General features: G+C 38.9%; 1 protein-coding gene across 1 annotated transcript; it reads right to left on the minus strand.

The window, feature by feature from the left end:
• Positions 1 to 881: 881 nt before the first annotated feature.
• On the minus strand, positions 882 to 12,191 carry cth (cystathionase (cystathionine gamma-lyase)). Its single transcript, XM_076088077.1, has 12 exons — positions 11,953 to 12,191; positions 10,189 to 10,270; positions 9,907 to 10,002; positions 9,603 to 9,712; positions 9,196 to 9,330; positions 9,034 to 9,091; positions 8,768 to 8,845; positions 7,301 to 7,453; positions 6,527 to 6,648; positions 5,872 to 5,924; positions 4,225 to 4,363; positions 882 to 2,038 (listed from the first exon to the last, which is right to left on the minus strand). Exons 1-12 carry the CDS (start codon positions 12,136 to 12,138, stop codon positions 2,021 to 2,023), a joined length of 1,230 nt encoding a protein of 409 aa, XP_075944192.1. The 5' UTR covers positions 12,139 to 12,191; the 3' UTR covers positions 882 to 2,020.
• Between the last annotated feature and the right edge of the window lie 2,902 nt (positions 12,192 to 15,093).

A 15,093-nucleotide genomic window follows, 5' to 3' on the forward strand; every position in this document is an offset into this window, starting at 1 on the left:
TCATCTGTGACACATCTGCGAACAGATTGAAGTCACGCACTCGAAGTCAAAACGGCTACTTTATGTTTATATTGAAGATTTTTGCTGCACTTTTTGTTATTTAAACTGGTGATAGTACACATTACTTAGCAGTGAATGTATTTTCATATCCATATTTGTTAATTTAACAAACGAAAGCTCATACAGCCACATCATAACCTCTCATGCCTCCACTTGGTTGTATCATCAGAGACTTTTACTTGTTTGAGGCTCAACTGCTGAAGATATATTCTCCAAAATAGGCCCTGGCTGAATGAAGGGAACTGACAAACACTGAAAACCTGCACTGAATGATGATGTTTTCTAGAAAAGTCTAACCACACACACACATGAGTCACCCTGAACGAGATGGGAGCATAATTTCAAACACATCAACAGCACCTCTTCTTTAAATGCAGAGCCTCTCCGTTTCCATTTAGACCACCTCTTCCCCACAAATCCACACAGTTTGAATGGACGTGCCAGGTTTAGTGAAGTCTTCTGAGGCCGTGTATGTGATTGCTAAATTTACATCAGCTGTAGGCAGAGAGCATGGCTTACACAAAATGTTAATGGCTGATTCAGAAGATTCCCAGATGTGTAAAATCCATTACATGGTCATAGGCAACAAGAAATTAAATTTCCAGTGAACCAAACCCATCAGTCTCTTCATGGAAATGTTATTGATTGTTTCGTCGTCAGGACGACAACTAGCTCATTTGATCCATCAGCTAAAACCCCAGCGTGCTGCCTTCCACTAGCCAGGCTAAATGGGATGTGGCTTATCGACTTGCTACGGTTACTGATTACACTGCTCGTCTGTTTTTAAAGAGGGATGGTTGAGAGGAAGTGAGAGACAGACACCCGATTGCAAACTGACTTTAATGGATTTCTCAGTTACATAAATGACATTGATCGCAAGTGGTGTGTCCCAAATGAAACGTATTCTTGGGTAGTTATGTGACTACAGAGGGAGAGCTGAAGGTGGAGTGCCTCAGTGAAACATTATCTCTGCAAAGTTTCTTTTTTTTTTTAAAAACATGATTCCTGACCTGGGGGAAATTTAGCTTTTGTCGTCGACCCAAATGCTTTGACATGAGTTCAAGAACACACATCAAGTGTTTCATCAAACATTATTCATTAGAAACATTTAGGAGAAATATTCCTGTAACAGCCTACAGTTGTTACTATAAAAAACCTTCTACATCATCATTGCTGGGAAATTGTCCTCCAAACATGGCACATGCTTACAAATACTTCATTGGCAAATGTCCTGATTCGTCTCAAAGGCGAGGAATAGGATTCCTCTCCTCTTTTCTATTCATCATGTTTGAATGGAGATATCGTTTGTTCTTAATTGAATTATTTAAATGGTTCTGAAAAGCCTCTTCAACTCTCTGAGCAGAAGTTCACAGTAAAGAGAAAATAGTTCTGACCTTTGCCAGTAGGTGGCAGCATTAGCTACACCTGTATGAGACTGTTTAGCCTGACTAATGAGGTAATCAATACACTCTACATTTGTTTACAAAGGAAATATACCAGCTAGAGTTAAGAAATTATTAATACAGATTACAGCTGCACTCAGGGGAGTGACATTTGCAGACATCATAAGGATTCTACCTGAAGTACACACATTTTAAAGCAAGATTATACACAATAATAGAGTTTGGTGTTTTTCCTGCAGTAACTTATACAGCATAAGTCTTTATTGAATAGTAATAGGTCCCATTAACACCCTCCAAACATTATACATAGCAAAGCCAGCATAAAATAACAACTGATGTACTCGTAAAATAGCCATCAAAACAAGTATTTTAAAAAAAATTGTCAATTATCCACAGAGAGCATGATTTGTATTTCGCAAAGAACAAGTTGTTCCCTGATGGTTGAATCTTGTGCGCTGAACTTAGGTTCCAAGTGTTGATCTGCGATGATTTGAGACTTCAGCTAGCTCTAGTCTTCTTACGGACTTGGATGGATTCAACCTCGGCCTGTTGACATTTCACTTCATCTTTGGGTGCTATTAAAAGACAACAGGAAAAGAGAAAAAACAACCAGTGAAATAAATACTCAGTAAACATCCAGCAAGCAGCAGACAGACCTGAGAATACAGTTGATAACATGCTAAGATTGTTCTGAAATGACACACAATCACATAGTAAAAAAAAAGAAAAAAAAAAAAAAAAAAAAAAAAAAAGTCAGTCATTCTTCCTCTCTTTGCTTCATTAGCTGAGGCAAGATGCCAAAATATCTGCACTAAAGGCAAGTCAAAGGCCGGTTAACAGAGTGGCCCACTACAGAGTAAACTGATCAATAAAACACCACAGACCCAGCATTTTACAGCTACGTACAAATGGCACAGACCCATTGGAGAGTGTGAAATGATTAACCAACAGCCAACTTTGTGTTTCCAAAACTAACCCGAGGATGAGAACGCTTGTCCGGAAATTGAACCGCCTGCCCCAATCTGACCTGCCATCCCATCCGATTAAACGCATCACCCATCAGAGGTGCCTTTTCCCCGGACCACACAGTCATTATAGATATTTGTCTCCATTTAATTTCCATTTGCTGCAGATGGGCAGCAGAGGGATTCAGAGATATTATCTGATTCCTGAGGAGAGGAGGTGCAGCCCGCCATGTAAGATACGTACAGCTGCATGAGGCGGCAAAAAGGTGTTTTCGGAAACTCAAATTCCCTACGGATAGGTGGGAATTAGTGATGAATCGTTCACAAGCAGCACACTAGAGCTTGTCGAATACATTTATGTTAGAAAATCTCAACCATCTTTATATGCCAAATTGATTCTAAACCAGCTGTTGCATTCTAGCAGTTTCATTAGTTTCATTTTTTTCTCCTCTTAATGCATCTATGAATTATAATGATTCAATAAAAAACCACAGCCACTTTGTCAAGAGAGAAAAAAAGACAAACGGTGCAATAAACCCTCACCAGCCTTTGGAGTGGAGAGAGGGGTAATAAAAATGCAGATGTCTGGACTGGATCAGACCAGATCTGAGGGCCAGCAGTACACAAAAGTGAGAAAAACTGAACTTTAAAAATGGATTCGTGGAACACGGGAGCATTTCTGATGAGCCATGCAGCTATTATATCAACTACAAGTATTTTTAAGATGTCATGAGTCTGTTTTTGGGACTCTATGAACATGTTTCCAAATGTTAAGTGGGTAACACAAAGAGTGACATTGGGAGATGGCATACAAACAATATAAGTTGTCAGGGATTTGCTGAGCAAGTGGAAATGGGGGAAAATGCCCAGAGGACCACACTTAAAGTGACTTACCCCAGACTGCTGTAAAGACACAGAGACCTCACAGTGCATGAGGGATCTGGTCACGCAGCAAAGGGGGTTCATCAGCCCTCTACAAAGTTCACAGCGTGCAACCACTACTTAACTCAATCCTGGTCTGCAACTCTTCCTGGCCTGGCTCTCTCTAAATATTCCCAAGATAATTGCTACTTCTTCTCTAGGCCGGATTTGTCTTTTGAAAGCCGTGCTGTACGCAGATGTTCTAAGATTATATATATATATATATATATATATATATATATATATATATATATATATATATATATATATATATATATATATATATATATATATATATATATATATATATATATATATATATATATAAAACATTGAACTTGTAAAGCACACAGGCGCATTAATCCTCTGAATAATAATTAGCGAGCCACATGGGTGCTTTAGCGAGCCACATGTGTGGCATCTGGATCTCCTTCACAGCATTCACGCCACAAAAAAATAAATAAAAAAATACCTTCTAATGAGCCGAAAAGTGACATAGGAAGGGAAGCCAAATCTGCATGGCTTGTTGAATCATGTTTTCTGATCTAGGTTCTATTTCACAGTTTGTGTGCTGGTAGGCACTCCAGATACCTAAATGTATGTGCAAAAGGCTAAAAAGGTACATTTTTCATGATATGTCCCCTTTAAAGCAGGTATATTGAAACACCTGAATCATGTTTGTTCTGTAGTTATTCTGTATAGATCAAATCAGTGCTCTCACTTTGAATTTCTGAAAAACTAATTAGTATGAGGTAGATTCCTATCACTTATTGAGAGAGCTGAAAATGATTCCAGACTCCCATAAACTTGGCGTCATAATTTAATCTTTTGAATATTAACAGAAACCACAGTGGTTTGTAGTAGATGTTACTTACAGCAGCAGCCAGCGCTTGTCTCAGGTCTTCGATGATGTCTTCCTCATCCTCCAGACCCACAGAGAGTCTGATGAGTGTGTCACTGATCCCCAGGACAGCCCTCTCATTTTCTGGCACTGATGCATGGGTCATAATCGCCCTAAATTATGACAGAAGACAGTGCCACTTACATGAGTCATGAACAAAGACATCCTGCTGTTTTAACAGAGATCAGTGCTTAGAGCAGAGACAAGGGAAATAAAGTGTCTCAATTAAAATCAGTCTCATAGGGATGTTTTATTCTAGGTTCTGCTGCCCCCTTGTGGTGCTACTCCGACATTACATCTTAGATTACAGTCACTGGAAGTTTCAGTTTGAGGTAAGAAACTTGCTCCACGGGCAAAACAGACTTCAGGCTGAAGGCCCAGATCTAGTATCATCTGCTATCCTGAAATCTTGTGCTAATGATCTTGCCCCTAGTTATCGTGATCCTTTTGAATGGTCCCTTGCACTGCAGAGGCCTCGAACACCTATGCAAGGGCTTTGTTTGTCGTTTACAATTCAGCTTTTAATAATATTCTCCCATCCAGGCTGTGTGATAAACTTTCATATGGGAGTTTAACAGTTCTTGTGTAAATTAGCCCTCGACTTCTTATTGGAGAGGTCGCAGGTGGTCAAACTTAACAAAAGTTAAATTGCTGATGTGAAGGATTCTCCAAATCCTTCATCATCAGCCCAGGAGGCGCTCCACAGTACACAGTGTACTGTCCCCACAGTACACTGTGTACTTTCCCCACCCCCGACACTGAACAACTGTTTTCCCCACTCCCAGTCTGTCATGATGTTTAAATTTGCTGATGACAACACATTAGTGTTTTGGTTGTATTTTTTAAAATCTCAAACAATGATGACACAGCTTACAGGAGTGAGGTTTTATCACTGGTGGATTGGTGAAACGCAAACATGGAGTTAAAGGTTTCCAAAGCCAAGGAATTAGTAGTGCACTTTCACAGAAGCTGTGGGGATCACCTAAACTTGATCAACAACAGAATTTAGTGGACAGCTACAAATTCCTGGAAGTGATAATCTACTTCACTTTGAAATGGGTACAACACCACTACTGTTGTTGTTGTTGTTGTTGTCATTATTATTATTATTATTATTATTATTATTATTATTATTATTATTATAAGAAAGCACACCAGAGACATTTATTTTTAAAAACTATAAAAAAAAATACGTGGCATATCCGGTGATGGTTTGGTGCAATTTTCAACATGTCAGCTGAGAACAGAAGACAGCTGAGCAAAGTGCTGCGTACTACAACCAGAATTATTGGCTGTGATCTCCCACCGCTACAGGAAATCTAGACTAGACTGCAAAAGAGGGGCCTTGAAGTTTGAAAAGACTGAGAAGCATTAACACCAGGTTTCAGAACAGCACATTCTGTACCCTGAAGCGGTCAACCTCCTACAACACTACCAACAGCACTGCAGGCCAAATTGCGCAACAGTGCAGATGTTTTTAATGTACTTGAAGCACTTAATCTTGTGTGTTGTTTGAAGTTGCTGCTGATTTACCTTTAGGTGCTAGTGTTTCACACATGGTGTTCTTATGTGCTGGATTGTAGTAAAATATTAAAGAGTAAAATTCTGCATGGATACTTACGGATGTTCTGCTAAACTTTCATAACCGCCGAGACTCTCAGCTATCGCAAATAACTGAAATAAAAAAAGACAACAGAGGACAAGAAGTGAAACATAGTGCAGGATATAAATAAGGTGTAAACCTAAATAGAAGGAACAGAAAAATGAATTCACACAAAAGACAAGTAACCAATCACAGAAACTAACCAAGCCATGGTAATATTTGTTGCTGATATTTTGTGGGTCAGATCATTTTCAAACAGTGAGCAGTTGGAGGTCTGTCAGCAAGTACAATCTAGTCATGTTGTGACAATAAGAAATCCTGTAATTGAGGTTAGTCTCCAAGGAGAACAAATTTAACAATCGTGGGATGTAAACAAAACCATTCTTTGAATGTAGTTCAGTTTTGTGTCCATTCTCGAATTTGCAAAATGCATCATTTCTTGAGTAAAACATTGAAATTATTGGTTCACCGCAGTAGCTGCAGGAAATACCTGCCAGTAGGACTTTAGTGCTTTGCTGAAGCACCCTTGTAGTTAAGGTTCCTTTCCTGTCCTCTCAGTCTGGGAATCTGATCCAGTCATTTTGCAAAAGCCTGTCAGGCCTCACAACGTTGCCCACTTCCAAAACACAAAACCGAGCTTTCCAGATCAAATAATAATGTACAGATTAATTACTTTGAGGTTACTGAGGAAGGCGCTGGCGTGCTCGAATTCCCCCTTAATGTAGAAGGTGATCATCCCCGGACATCCGGTGCATTGTCTCTTCACCACTTCATGCTGGGGGTGAGAGGGCAGGCCTATGTCCAAAGAGGGAAAAAACAGTCAAGTGGTGATTACATGATGTTTCTGGACAAGTGGGCTTTAAAGACACTTTCAAATATACATGCATCGACTTAAGAGCTTTCTTTTGAAGTGTGTAAAAGGGCACATCTACTCCAACATGCTATGACGAGTTTATTCTACAGTTTGTTCTACTCCTCTTCATTGTTATTCAAACAATGTAGATGTAGTTACATGTGTCATCAGAGGCAACAATTAAAAAAACAAAACCGCACAATGCAAGGTTTAATGGGTATAAGGAGATGGGTTAATGACATCTGACAGCCAGCTGTTGTGAATGATTAGCAACCCTTACATTACATGAAGGGTTTGTGTGTGTTTATTTAGCTTTTATGACAATCGTATAACAAAATTATAGGTAGGCGTGCTGATGAATCCATTATGCCTACATAAAAGTTAGAAAGACTACATTTTGCTGCTTATGAGAAAATTAAGCTTTTGATAATGAGCCCTGGTTTGTTGGACTTGGTCTGTCGTGAGAGCACTTTCTGCATTCCTACACACACCATTAATTAAGAAGTAACATTGGGTGTGTACGATTTGGTAGAGTGATAAATAAGGTGTGCTCCAACAATATGCTGGTGTCAAACTTGTTTGCTGAGAGATTACCTGGGAAAATGACACGCTCCACTCTGGGATCTGCCTCCAGGAACTTTGCGGCAGCCATGCCGTTCTTGAAATGACACTCCATCCGCAGGTGTAGCGTCTTCAGTCCTCGGTTACACAGGAAGCAGTCAAAGGGAGACGGTACACAGCCCAGAGCTGAACCAAAGCAAGATCACATTTGGGGGAAAACATTTTTATTTTTTTTAAAGACAAAAAGGTTGTAAAGCCTCCCAAAACCCAGATCAGGCAAACGACAAAAGCGTTAACAAATCCTTCCCTCTGAAAGGTTTTTGATTGGTGCTGAACTTTGGCCGGAGCATGTTTTGGTTGTTAGATTAGTGAATGTAGGTCGGGTTGAAATAACCAGTGCACCAAATACAGAGCTTGGCAGGACATGAAGTGATTATATGACAAGAGGACTTCTTGAGATCAATGTCCTTAAAATTGCACCTAATTTCAGATGCATAACTGGTGAAACTGGAGCCAGCAAACATGTGGCTTGTTGTTTGATAAATGACTTAAACAATATAAGAGAATGTTAAAATAAGTCTGTTATTAAAGTGTTATAATTCATTTTTTTTATTATATTCTATTGTAAATTTTCACTTTTATTTATTCTCTTATACTTCTGCATTGCATTTATTGTCATGCACCGATCACCAAGCCAAATTCCTTGCAAACGTACGCGGCAATAAACTGTTTGACTCTGATTTTAATAACTCATCTATCAAGATACTTGCTAACCTTCAGACAATTGATTTCTTGTTTCAGCACTCATCTACTGTAGAGCGTATCTGATGAAGCCTGTCGGAGCAGCCACTCCTTGACGTAACCTGATGAATGGCGTTTTGTCAACACGTGTTCTGTTACCCAACAGACACATTTTGTCAGAGCAATTTCTCACACACACACACACACTTAAGAGGTAACATTGGGTGTGTGCCGTCATACGATTTGGCAGAGTATGCCGTTGTATAACAAACTTGTTTGCTACACCCTGTTACCTAACACAGGGATTTTTCACCACTGTTTAATCATCATAGTGTGAAATAAAGTTTTACTGCCGCTCATACTTTTTCCGGTAATAAGTCTCTAAATGTCTATGCAGAGTTGCAGTGAACAGATATAAAGCAGTAGTGCGTTCACGTGACCAGCAGTAGTGCGTTCATGTGAACAGAGCAGGTTAAAAGCATTCGACGTGAAAGTCATGGCGAGCGGAGGAAATTCAGAAGCCCCCGGCATCATTTAAGTCAAATGTTTGGCTTTCCTGTGACTAATAATGACGGGATGAGGGTGGTGGACAAAACCGTTACGGTATGTGGGCGTTGTTTAACGAGAAAGACATACGACAGGATCTTATTAATGTAAAAAAAAAAAAAAAGTACCGCAGCTCAGAAAAGGTTGAAAAACACTGACCTAACATTTTGTCAATGCAGAATGCAAGTCTAACATGTTGTTATTTCCACTCACCATTTTGCAGATACTTCAGTCGCTCATACAGATCATCACGGTTCATTGAGGCCAGACCCATTACCACGTCACTGTGACCTGACAAATTAAAATATAGGAATATAACAAAGATTGATTATTAATACAGTCCAAACGTCAAGTAACTTGGAGCAGAAAATCATTGGTTTGTGTATTAAGAGTAAGGTCATATTTCAAGATAACAAAAATATTGTTGGTTATGATTGGATTAATTAGATTGAGATTTTAGTAAAATGTACACAACCTACCGTTCATGTATTTGGTAGCTGAATACATGCAGATATCAGCTCCCAAAGCCAAGGGGCGCTAAGAGTGCACAAGACAAACACACAAGTTAATCAATTACTTGTTAACTGGAATTTGACTGTTTTTAAACTCATAAGAGCATAAAGTGCAAATCTGTCACTCACCTGGAAGTAGGCAGACATGAAGGTATTGTCCACAACCACCACTATGTCTTTGTTGTATTCATGGGCCACCTCAGAACAGGCCTTGATGTCTACAACCTTCATGGTGGGGTTGGTGGGTGTCTCAATCCACACCAGCTACACAAAGAAACAGTGTGCATTGAAGGGAGTGGCAAACATGTGGCGACGCACACGTCACTGCGGCAAAAGCTAAGAGACAGCTCATCTACTGAGCCATAACAGTCGTCACACAAAAATGCTGATTCACAATGACTGCTTCAACTTTGCCCAAAAGAAAAAGGACACACCCGATTATGACACACTAGCAAAATCAGAACAAACTACAAACACAATAGCAATAGAAATACGATAAAAAGAGCACTTCATTCTTATATCAGTCCTTGACTTACTTTAGTGTTGGCCTGAAGAGCGGCCTTCAGCAGCTCTGGTTTTGTACAGTCAGCGAAAGACACCTTCAGGCCAACTTCAGCTGCAATTCTTTGGAAGTACCGGTTTGTGCCTTTTGCAATTGAGAAACAAACTCAGTTAACATTTCCCCCCAAAAAAACGTGGTTCAAAACCAACTCGCACTATATACTTCCACTTTCACAGCAGCATTTCGTAGTGGGGAAACTGTGGGTTTCTGATGGCATATGTCATTAGTGTTGCATCATATTTTCCGACACAGTTGTCAGTTATAAACGGGTGTCTCACCTCCGTACACGTCGTCCATGCAGACGATTCCGTCACCCGTTTTGAGCATGTGAGTGATGGTAACTGTGGCTGCCAGCCCCGAGGCAACAGCAATGCCTGCAGGGGAAAAGCTCAGGTCAACAAGTCCCCAAATCCGTTTTCATGTCAGAGGGAACAGACGTTGCAGTTTGCATACATGTCCTCCATTTTGATTCATGTTTAAATCATGATCTATTTTGTTAAATCTTTCCTCTTCATGTGAAATATGCCTGTCACGATTATGTGAGCGTCAGTTATACTTACAATACTTTGCCCCATCCAAAGCAGCCACAGCCTTCTCAAGACAGTTTCTTGTAGGGTTTCCACTCCGGCTGTATTCATACCCCTATATCAAAAACATGATTAGAAGACATTTCAGCCACCTTAATCAACATCTGTAATAATATACCGTGTTTAAACAGAAAGAGGAAGCAGTCTTTTGGCAGACAAGTGTGTATGAATACATTTTAGGTTTTTGCCCTGGTGGCAAAACAAGGCTTTACAGGGTTTAACAACAGACCAACCAAACCTGTAAAGCATGCAGGCTACGCCCGGTTTGTCTGTTTGTGTGTGTGTGTGTGTGTGTGTGTGTGTGTGTGTGTGTGTGTGCGTGTGTGTGTGTAGATGTGCGCACAAGACTGCTAATTAATTACGGCTTGAGCTCGTTAGTGTCTGGAGAAATTATTTTTCTGTTGCGCAGTCACATTTTTTAGGGGCTTGGGATCCTCGAAAACTCACAAAAGTTACATGGCGTGGTGTAAACGTGATATACAGCAATATGACGTTCATTTAATTTGCGTACGTTCCACCACTAACCCCAATGGGCTTGAAGGCGCGAGGGCCTGTTCATCGCTGCTTGCAGCTTTAATTTACCCTTATAATAACTGTAATATGTAACAATGATGACTGTGATGGGAAAAAACTAAAGCTGTTCTGGTTTAAATTAAAGTAGAAAATATAGCCTAAAATTAGTTTGTGTTTGCTCCAAGGACATATATGAAAAACATCAAAGATCTGTCAGTTTAATCAAAATGCAGTTTTTGGATTCTATGAAAATATTTCGCACTTCTGAAGGACGGTCGTCATCGAGTACAAATGAAGGAGGCGTTACACTTTCCTAAAACACATCAAGGATCCGGTTTGACCTCGAGATTAGTCTAATAACTCAAGAACATAAAAGGCCGCTCATTCCCCTCCTAAATTGATTGTGCAAAAAAAAAATGCACTCTTTTTTTATGTGACATGTGCTCTCTGTGTGGGATTGTAATAGCATTGTTATGTCCAGATGACTAACCTACACTAACTATAATCATTGACAGAAACAAATGGCAGTTGTAAAAGTTAACCTTGATTGCAGTTTAAATGCCTCATATCTAAACTACAGGGAGAATGATAGTGATGGGACAAACAGCACTTTATTCCCACACAGACTAATTTTAGTCTCAATTCCCAGTCATTTTTACAACAAGAGAGAAAAATGAAGTGAAGAAGTCTCTTTTCACATAGATTCACTTTTGACCGAGGACAAATTTGTCATTTATCAGGTAGAACAGGTGAATGACCAGGGTTGGACATTAGCACCAGTCACCAGTCAAATCCCATAAAAAAAAATGCATGTGGCTGCTAAACATTTAATTTATTATTTTTTAACTTTTTTTTTATATACAATAAATTAATAATAAGGACGCCCAATCTCGCTGTATTTATATACAATGGCCATGGAAATACTAGCTTTTGAATTAGTTTACTATTCCAAAGATTATTTGTTTAGGCTACCTCCTTATGTGTTTTAAACATGTACTCTGATCAAATGTATCATTGAGACTTTAGCTTTACTGACAACGTATTTTTACAACTCAAATCATTTAAAAAACAATAGCCCCTTAATAATAGCCCCATTAAATCCTCTTGTATAACGCTAAATACGGTCTGCTTCACACACGTGTAGCCTATATATGTCACCGGATGACCCTCCACCCACCACCACCACCTTGGCCTTGAGTAACCAAGACATATCGGGCTACTTACAGCATGGTGTCCTGGTCCACTCTGCTTGAACGTGGTAGACAGAGAGATCGGCGGCACTACAGCCATTGATTTCCATTGCTCCGGTTCCTGACCGATGTGAATTGCTTCTGTGGCGAACGATTTATACGCAGTACTGAAGCCGGCGTACAAATCGCTCCGCTCGTCTTGTTTGTGATTTTGATCCATGGCAATGCGCTGTCGCAGCTGTGTACCCGGCGAGAGATGAGTAGGTAATACATGCTATGGAAACGGGAGAAAGCAATTTAACTGGCCCTGCGCTGCACCCGTCGCTGTGAGCCAATCAGCGCCCATTAACAATCGGATGAAGGCACTGATTGGTGGTCCAGAAGGGGCGTCCGGTCCACGTGCCGCTTCACGTTGTGTGATTCTGTGTGTGCGTGCTCGGGCTGTGTTCAGGTGATGCAATATGTCCGGGCTTTTGAGTCAGGCAGGGTTACACTTCTGTTTACCTCTCAGCTGTCGTTTTATAACAATTTTACTTCATGAACCGAGTTTAAAAATCCGACTATTAGAAATGCCGTAAAAACTGTCTCATTATATTTAATGAAGATATAATTTTATAAAGTAAAGATAAAAATAATGAACAAAAACTAAAGTTCTCTGTAATCACTAAATACAACAATACGGATATTTCGCAACCACCACCATAACAGTTGTTATACAATTGCACGCTGAACTTTGCGCATTTGTGTTCCTTGTGGTGAACACAACAGAGACGTTTGGCTGTACTTCTATTCTTGAGCCATAGAGGGAGGAAGTGCTCTGTTGACTCAGTGGTATCTCTATAGAGAACCAAGTCGCAAGTCATTAATCAAGCCTCGGTGAGGCAGGTAAGAAAATAAATATAAAGTCAAAGATAGTAAAGAAAATCAACCAAAATAAAGTCTATATTGAGACTGAAATAAACAAGGACCTACTTCAACTTTAGTATATATTGAATAAACATTCTACAATGATAGTTCCACAATAATACACTACAGACATGAGACATGATATTGTGTACTGTAGGTAAGGTGCTGGATTGAGCATTCAAATATACTGTGTAGCTGTAGTTACACCCATGCATGATGCCATCTGGTAAGTCAGACAGCACTCAACAAATGAACAGGTGAGCTCTCTTCTCATTGCAAACCAAGTTTAAGTCAAGCATTGCTGCAGGCTTATTAGATGAACATTATTTTTTAGGGAGAACAAAATGATCAACTGTAAGAGTTTACTGATGAAATAATCTTTATTTGTCCTTTCTGACTTTAGCCTGAAGTCAGCCACAGGAATGGAAATAATTGTCCATCTGTTTGCCTGGGGCTGCTGCCGGTGTGATCTTTAAAACAGTTTATAATTGAAATGTAAATTCAGCTCTAAGTCTTCTTTTCCTCAGGCATTGGTACAGTTAATTGTGTGTAATTGTTATGCGCTTAAAGGTGAATGTCTGCCTGAATTCACATCAGTAGGCTTCTGCTAATAGAGTTAAAATACACAAAACTTTAAGATTGTTATAGTTGAAGTATAGTAGAACTTCTGTAATTAAGTACATTTTTCAAGTACTGTACATAGGTGCAGTTTTGAAGCAGCCTACTTTACTTGATTATTTTCTATTTATGCTACTTTACAAATCTACCAGAGGGAAATTTCTTTTGCTCAACATTTATCTTATAACTGGACGTCACATTTTTATACTTCAAATACATTTTGGTGATAATAGTTGTAGTTAACTTGTATTTTTATTTAAGTTTTAATTTAGTAATACATCCAACAATTTTACTAATGGAGTATATTTAAAGTGTGATATTGGAACTGTGATGTAAGTGAATGATTAGAATACAAACTCTAACTCCAGGATATAAAATAGTTAAACTTTGGGGGAGTTTTTCCTGTACCGATGTGCGGGTCCCGGGACAGAGGATGTCGTATGTGTACAGACAGTAAAGCCCTCTGAGGCAAATTTGTGATTTGTGATTTTGGGCTATACTAAATAAATTGAATTGAGTTGAATTAAAGTAAGATGCACTCCTACCGACAGCACTGAAATGCCACTAATGCATTGACGTATAAGTTGTATTGACAATTCAATAATGTGATGTATAATACACATTAACAAAGGTACTTAGAGTACTTAATGTTTTAAGTATGTTTTATTGATAATGTTTATGTACTTTTACTGTAGTAATACTTCTTCCACCATTGCCAACCCATAGGCTGTGTATAAACAGGCAGTGGGGGAAGAAATATCCAGATCCTTTTTTAATGTAAAGATACATTATTACATGTAAATGTCCGGCATTCAAAATGTTTGTACTAAATGTCGTAATGAGAAAGGTACTCTTTTTCACTTTCTATGGGACTGTCCAAAGATTCAAAGCTTCTTGAAGGTTGTTATACAATTTTTGTCAGAGATGTTTAATACTAAAGTGTCAAACTCTGTGTGCTTGGAATACATATTTAAAGATTGAAACAGACTAAACTTATGGACTCTATCTTCCTCAAGCCAGGAGAGCTAGCATTTCACTATGTTGTAAGAGTATGGATGCTCCATCATTGAGAATATAAAGGAGCTTTTTGGATTGTATGGGCCTGGACAGACTAACTTACATTGCTACGGGCAAGAGGAACAACTTTGTTTAGCTCTGGGAACCACATGAAGATTGTGAAAGTTGGAAATGTGGGGTTTATCTGAAGTAAAGAAACATACAGTACCAATACAACAGTTTGAGTACAGAAATACTAACTTTACACACACACAACTTGCGCTAATATTAGAATACACAAATATTTCCCTACATTCTTTACAATTTCCTTCAGGAAATATAGGGAAATATTTTGTTTTTATTTGTATTCTAATATCGGTGCAAGTTTCTTTATATAGTAAAGAATATAGGGAAATATTTTGTTTTTATTTGTATTCTAATATTGGTGCAAGTTCCTTTACCGAGATGACATAATAAACAACAAACATAGCATATTGGGAGGAAATATTATTTAAAATCATGACCAGAAAACCAACTGTACTTGCTATAGCTGTAAAATATCGAAGTATCCGACCTCAAATGTATTACAGTACGTTGTTGCTTTACAGAAACAAATGTATGAAAGGAATATCTATTGGCTAGAGGCCGTTAGTGA

Source organism: Anarhichas minor, unplaced genomic scaffold (genome assembly GCF_050575085.1).
Source record: "Anarhichas minor isolate MPS153535 unplaced genomic scaffold, ASM5057508v1 ptg000010l, whole genome shotgun sequence".
Classification (NCBI taxonomy): domain Eukaryota; kingdom Metazoa; phylum Chordata; class Actinopteri; order Perciformes; family Anarhichadidae; genus Anarhichas; species Anarhichas minor.

Bases quoted from the DNA above. Each gene is read 5' to 3' on its own strand.
- cth (XM_076088077.1), bottom strand. From the start codon at position 12,138: ATGGATCAAAATCACAAACAAGACGAGCGGAGCGATTTGTACGCCGGC. The intron at 10,271-11,952 runs GTAAGTAGCCCG...TTTTTGATATAG, and splicing joins GTGGACCAGGACACCATGCT to GGGTATGAATACAGCCGGAG. The intron at 9,713-9,906 runs GTGAGACACCCG...CAATTGCAAAAG, and splicing joins CATGGACGACGTGTACGGAG to GCACAAACCGGTACTTCCAA.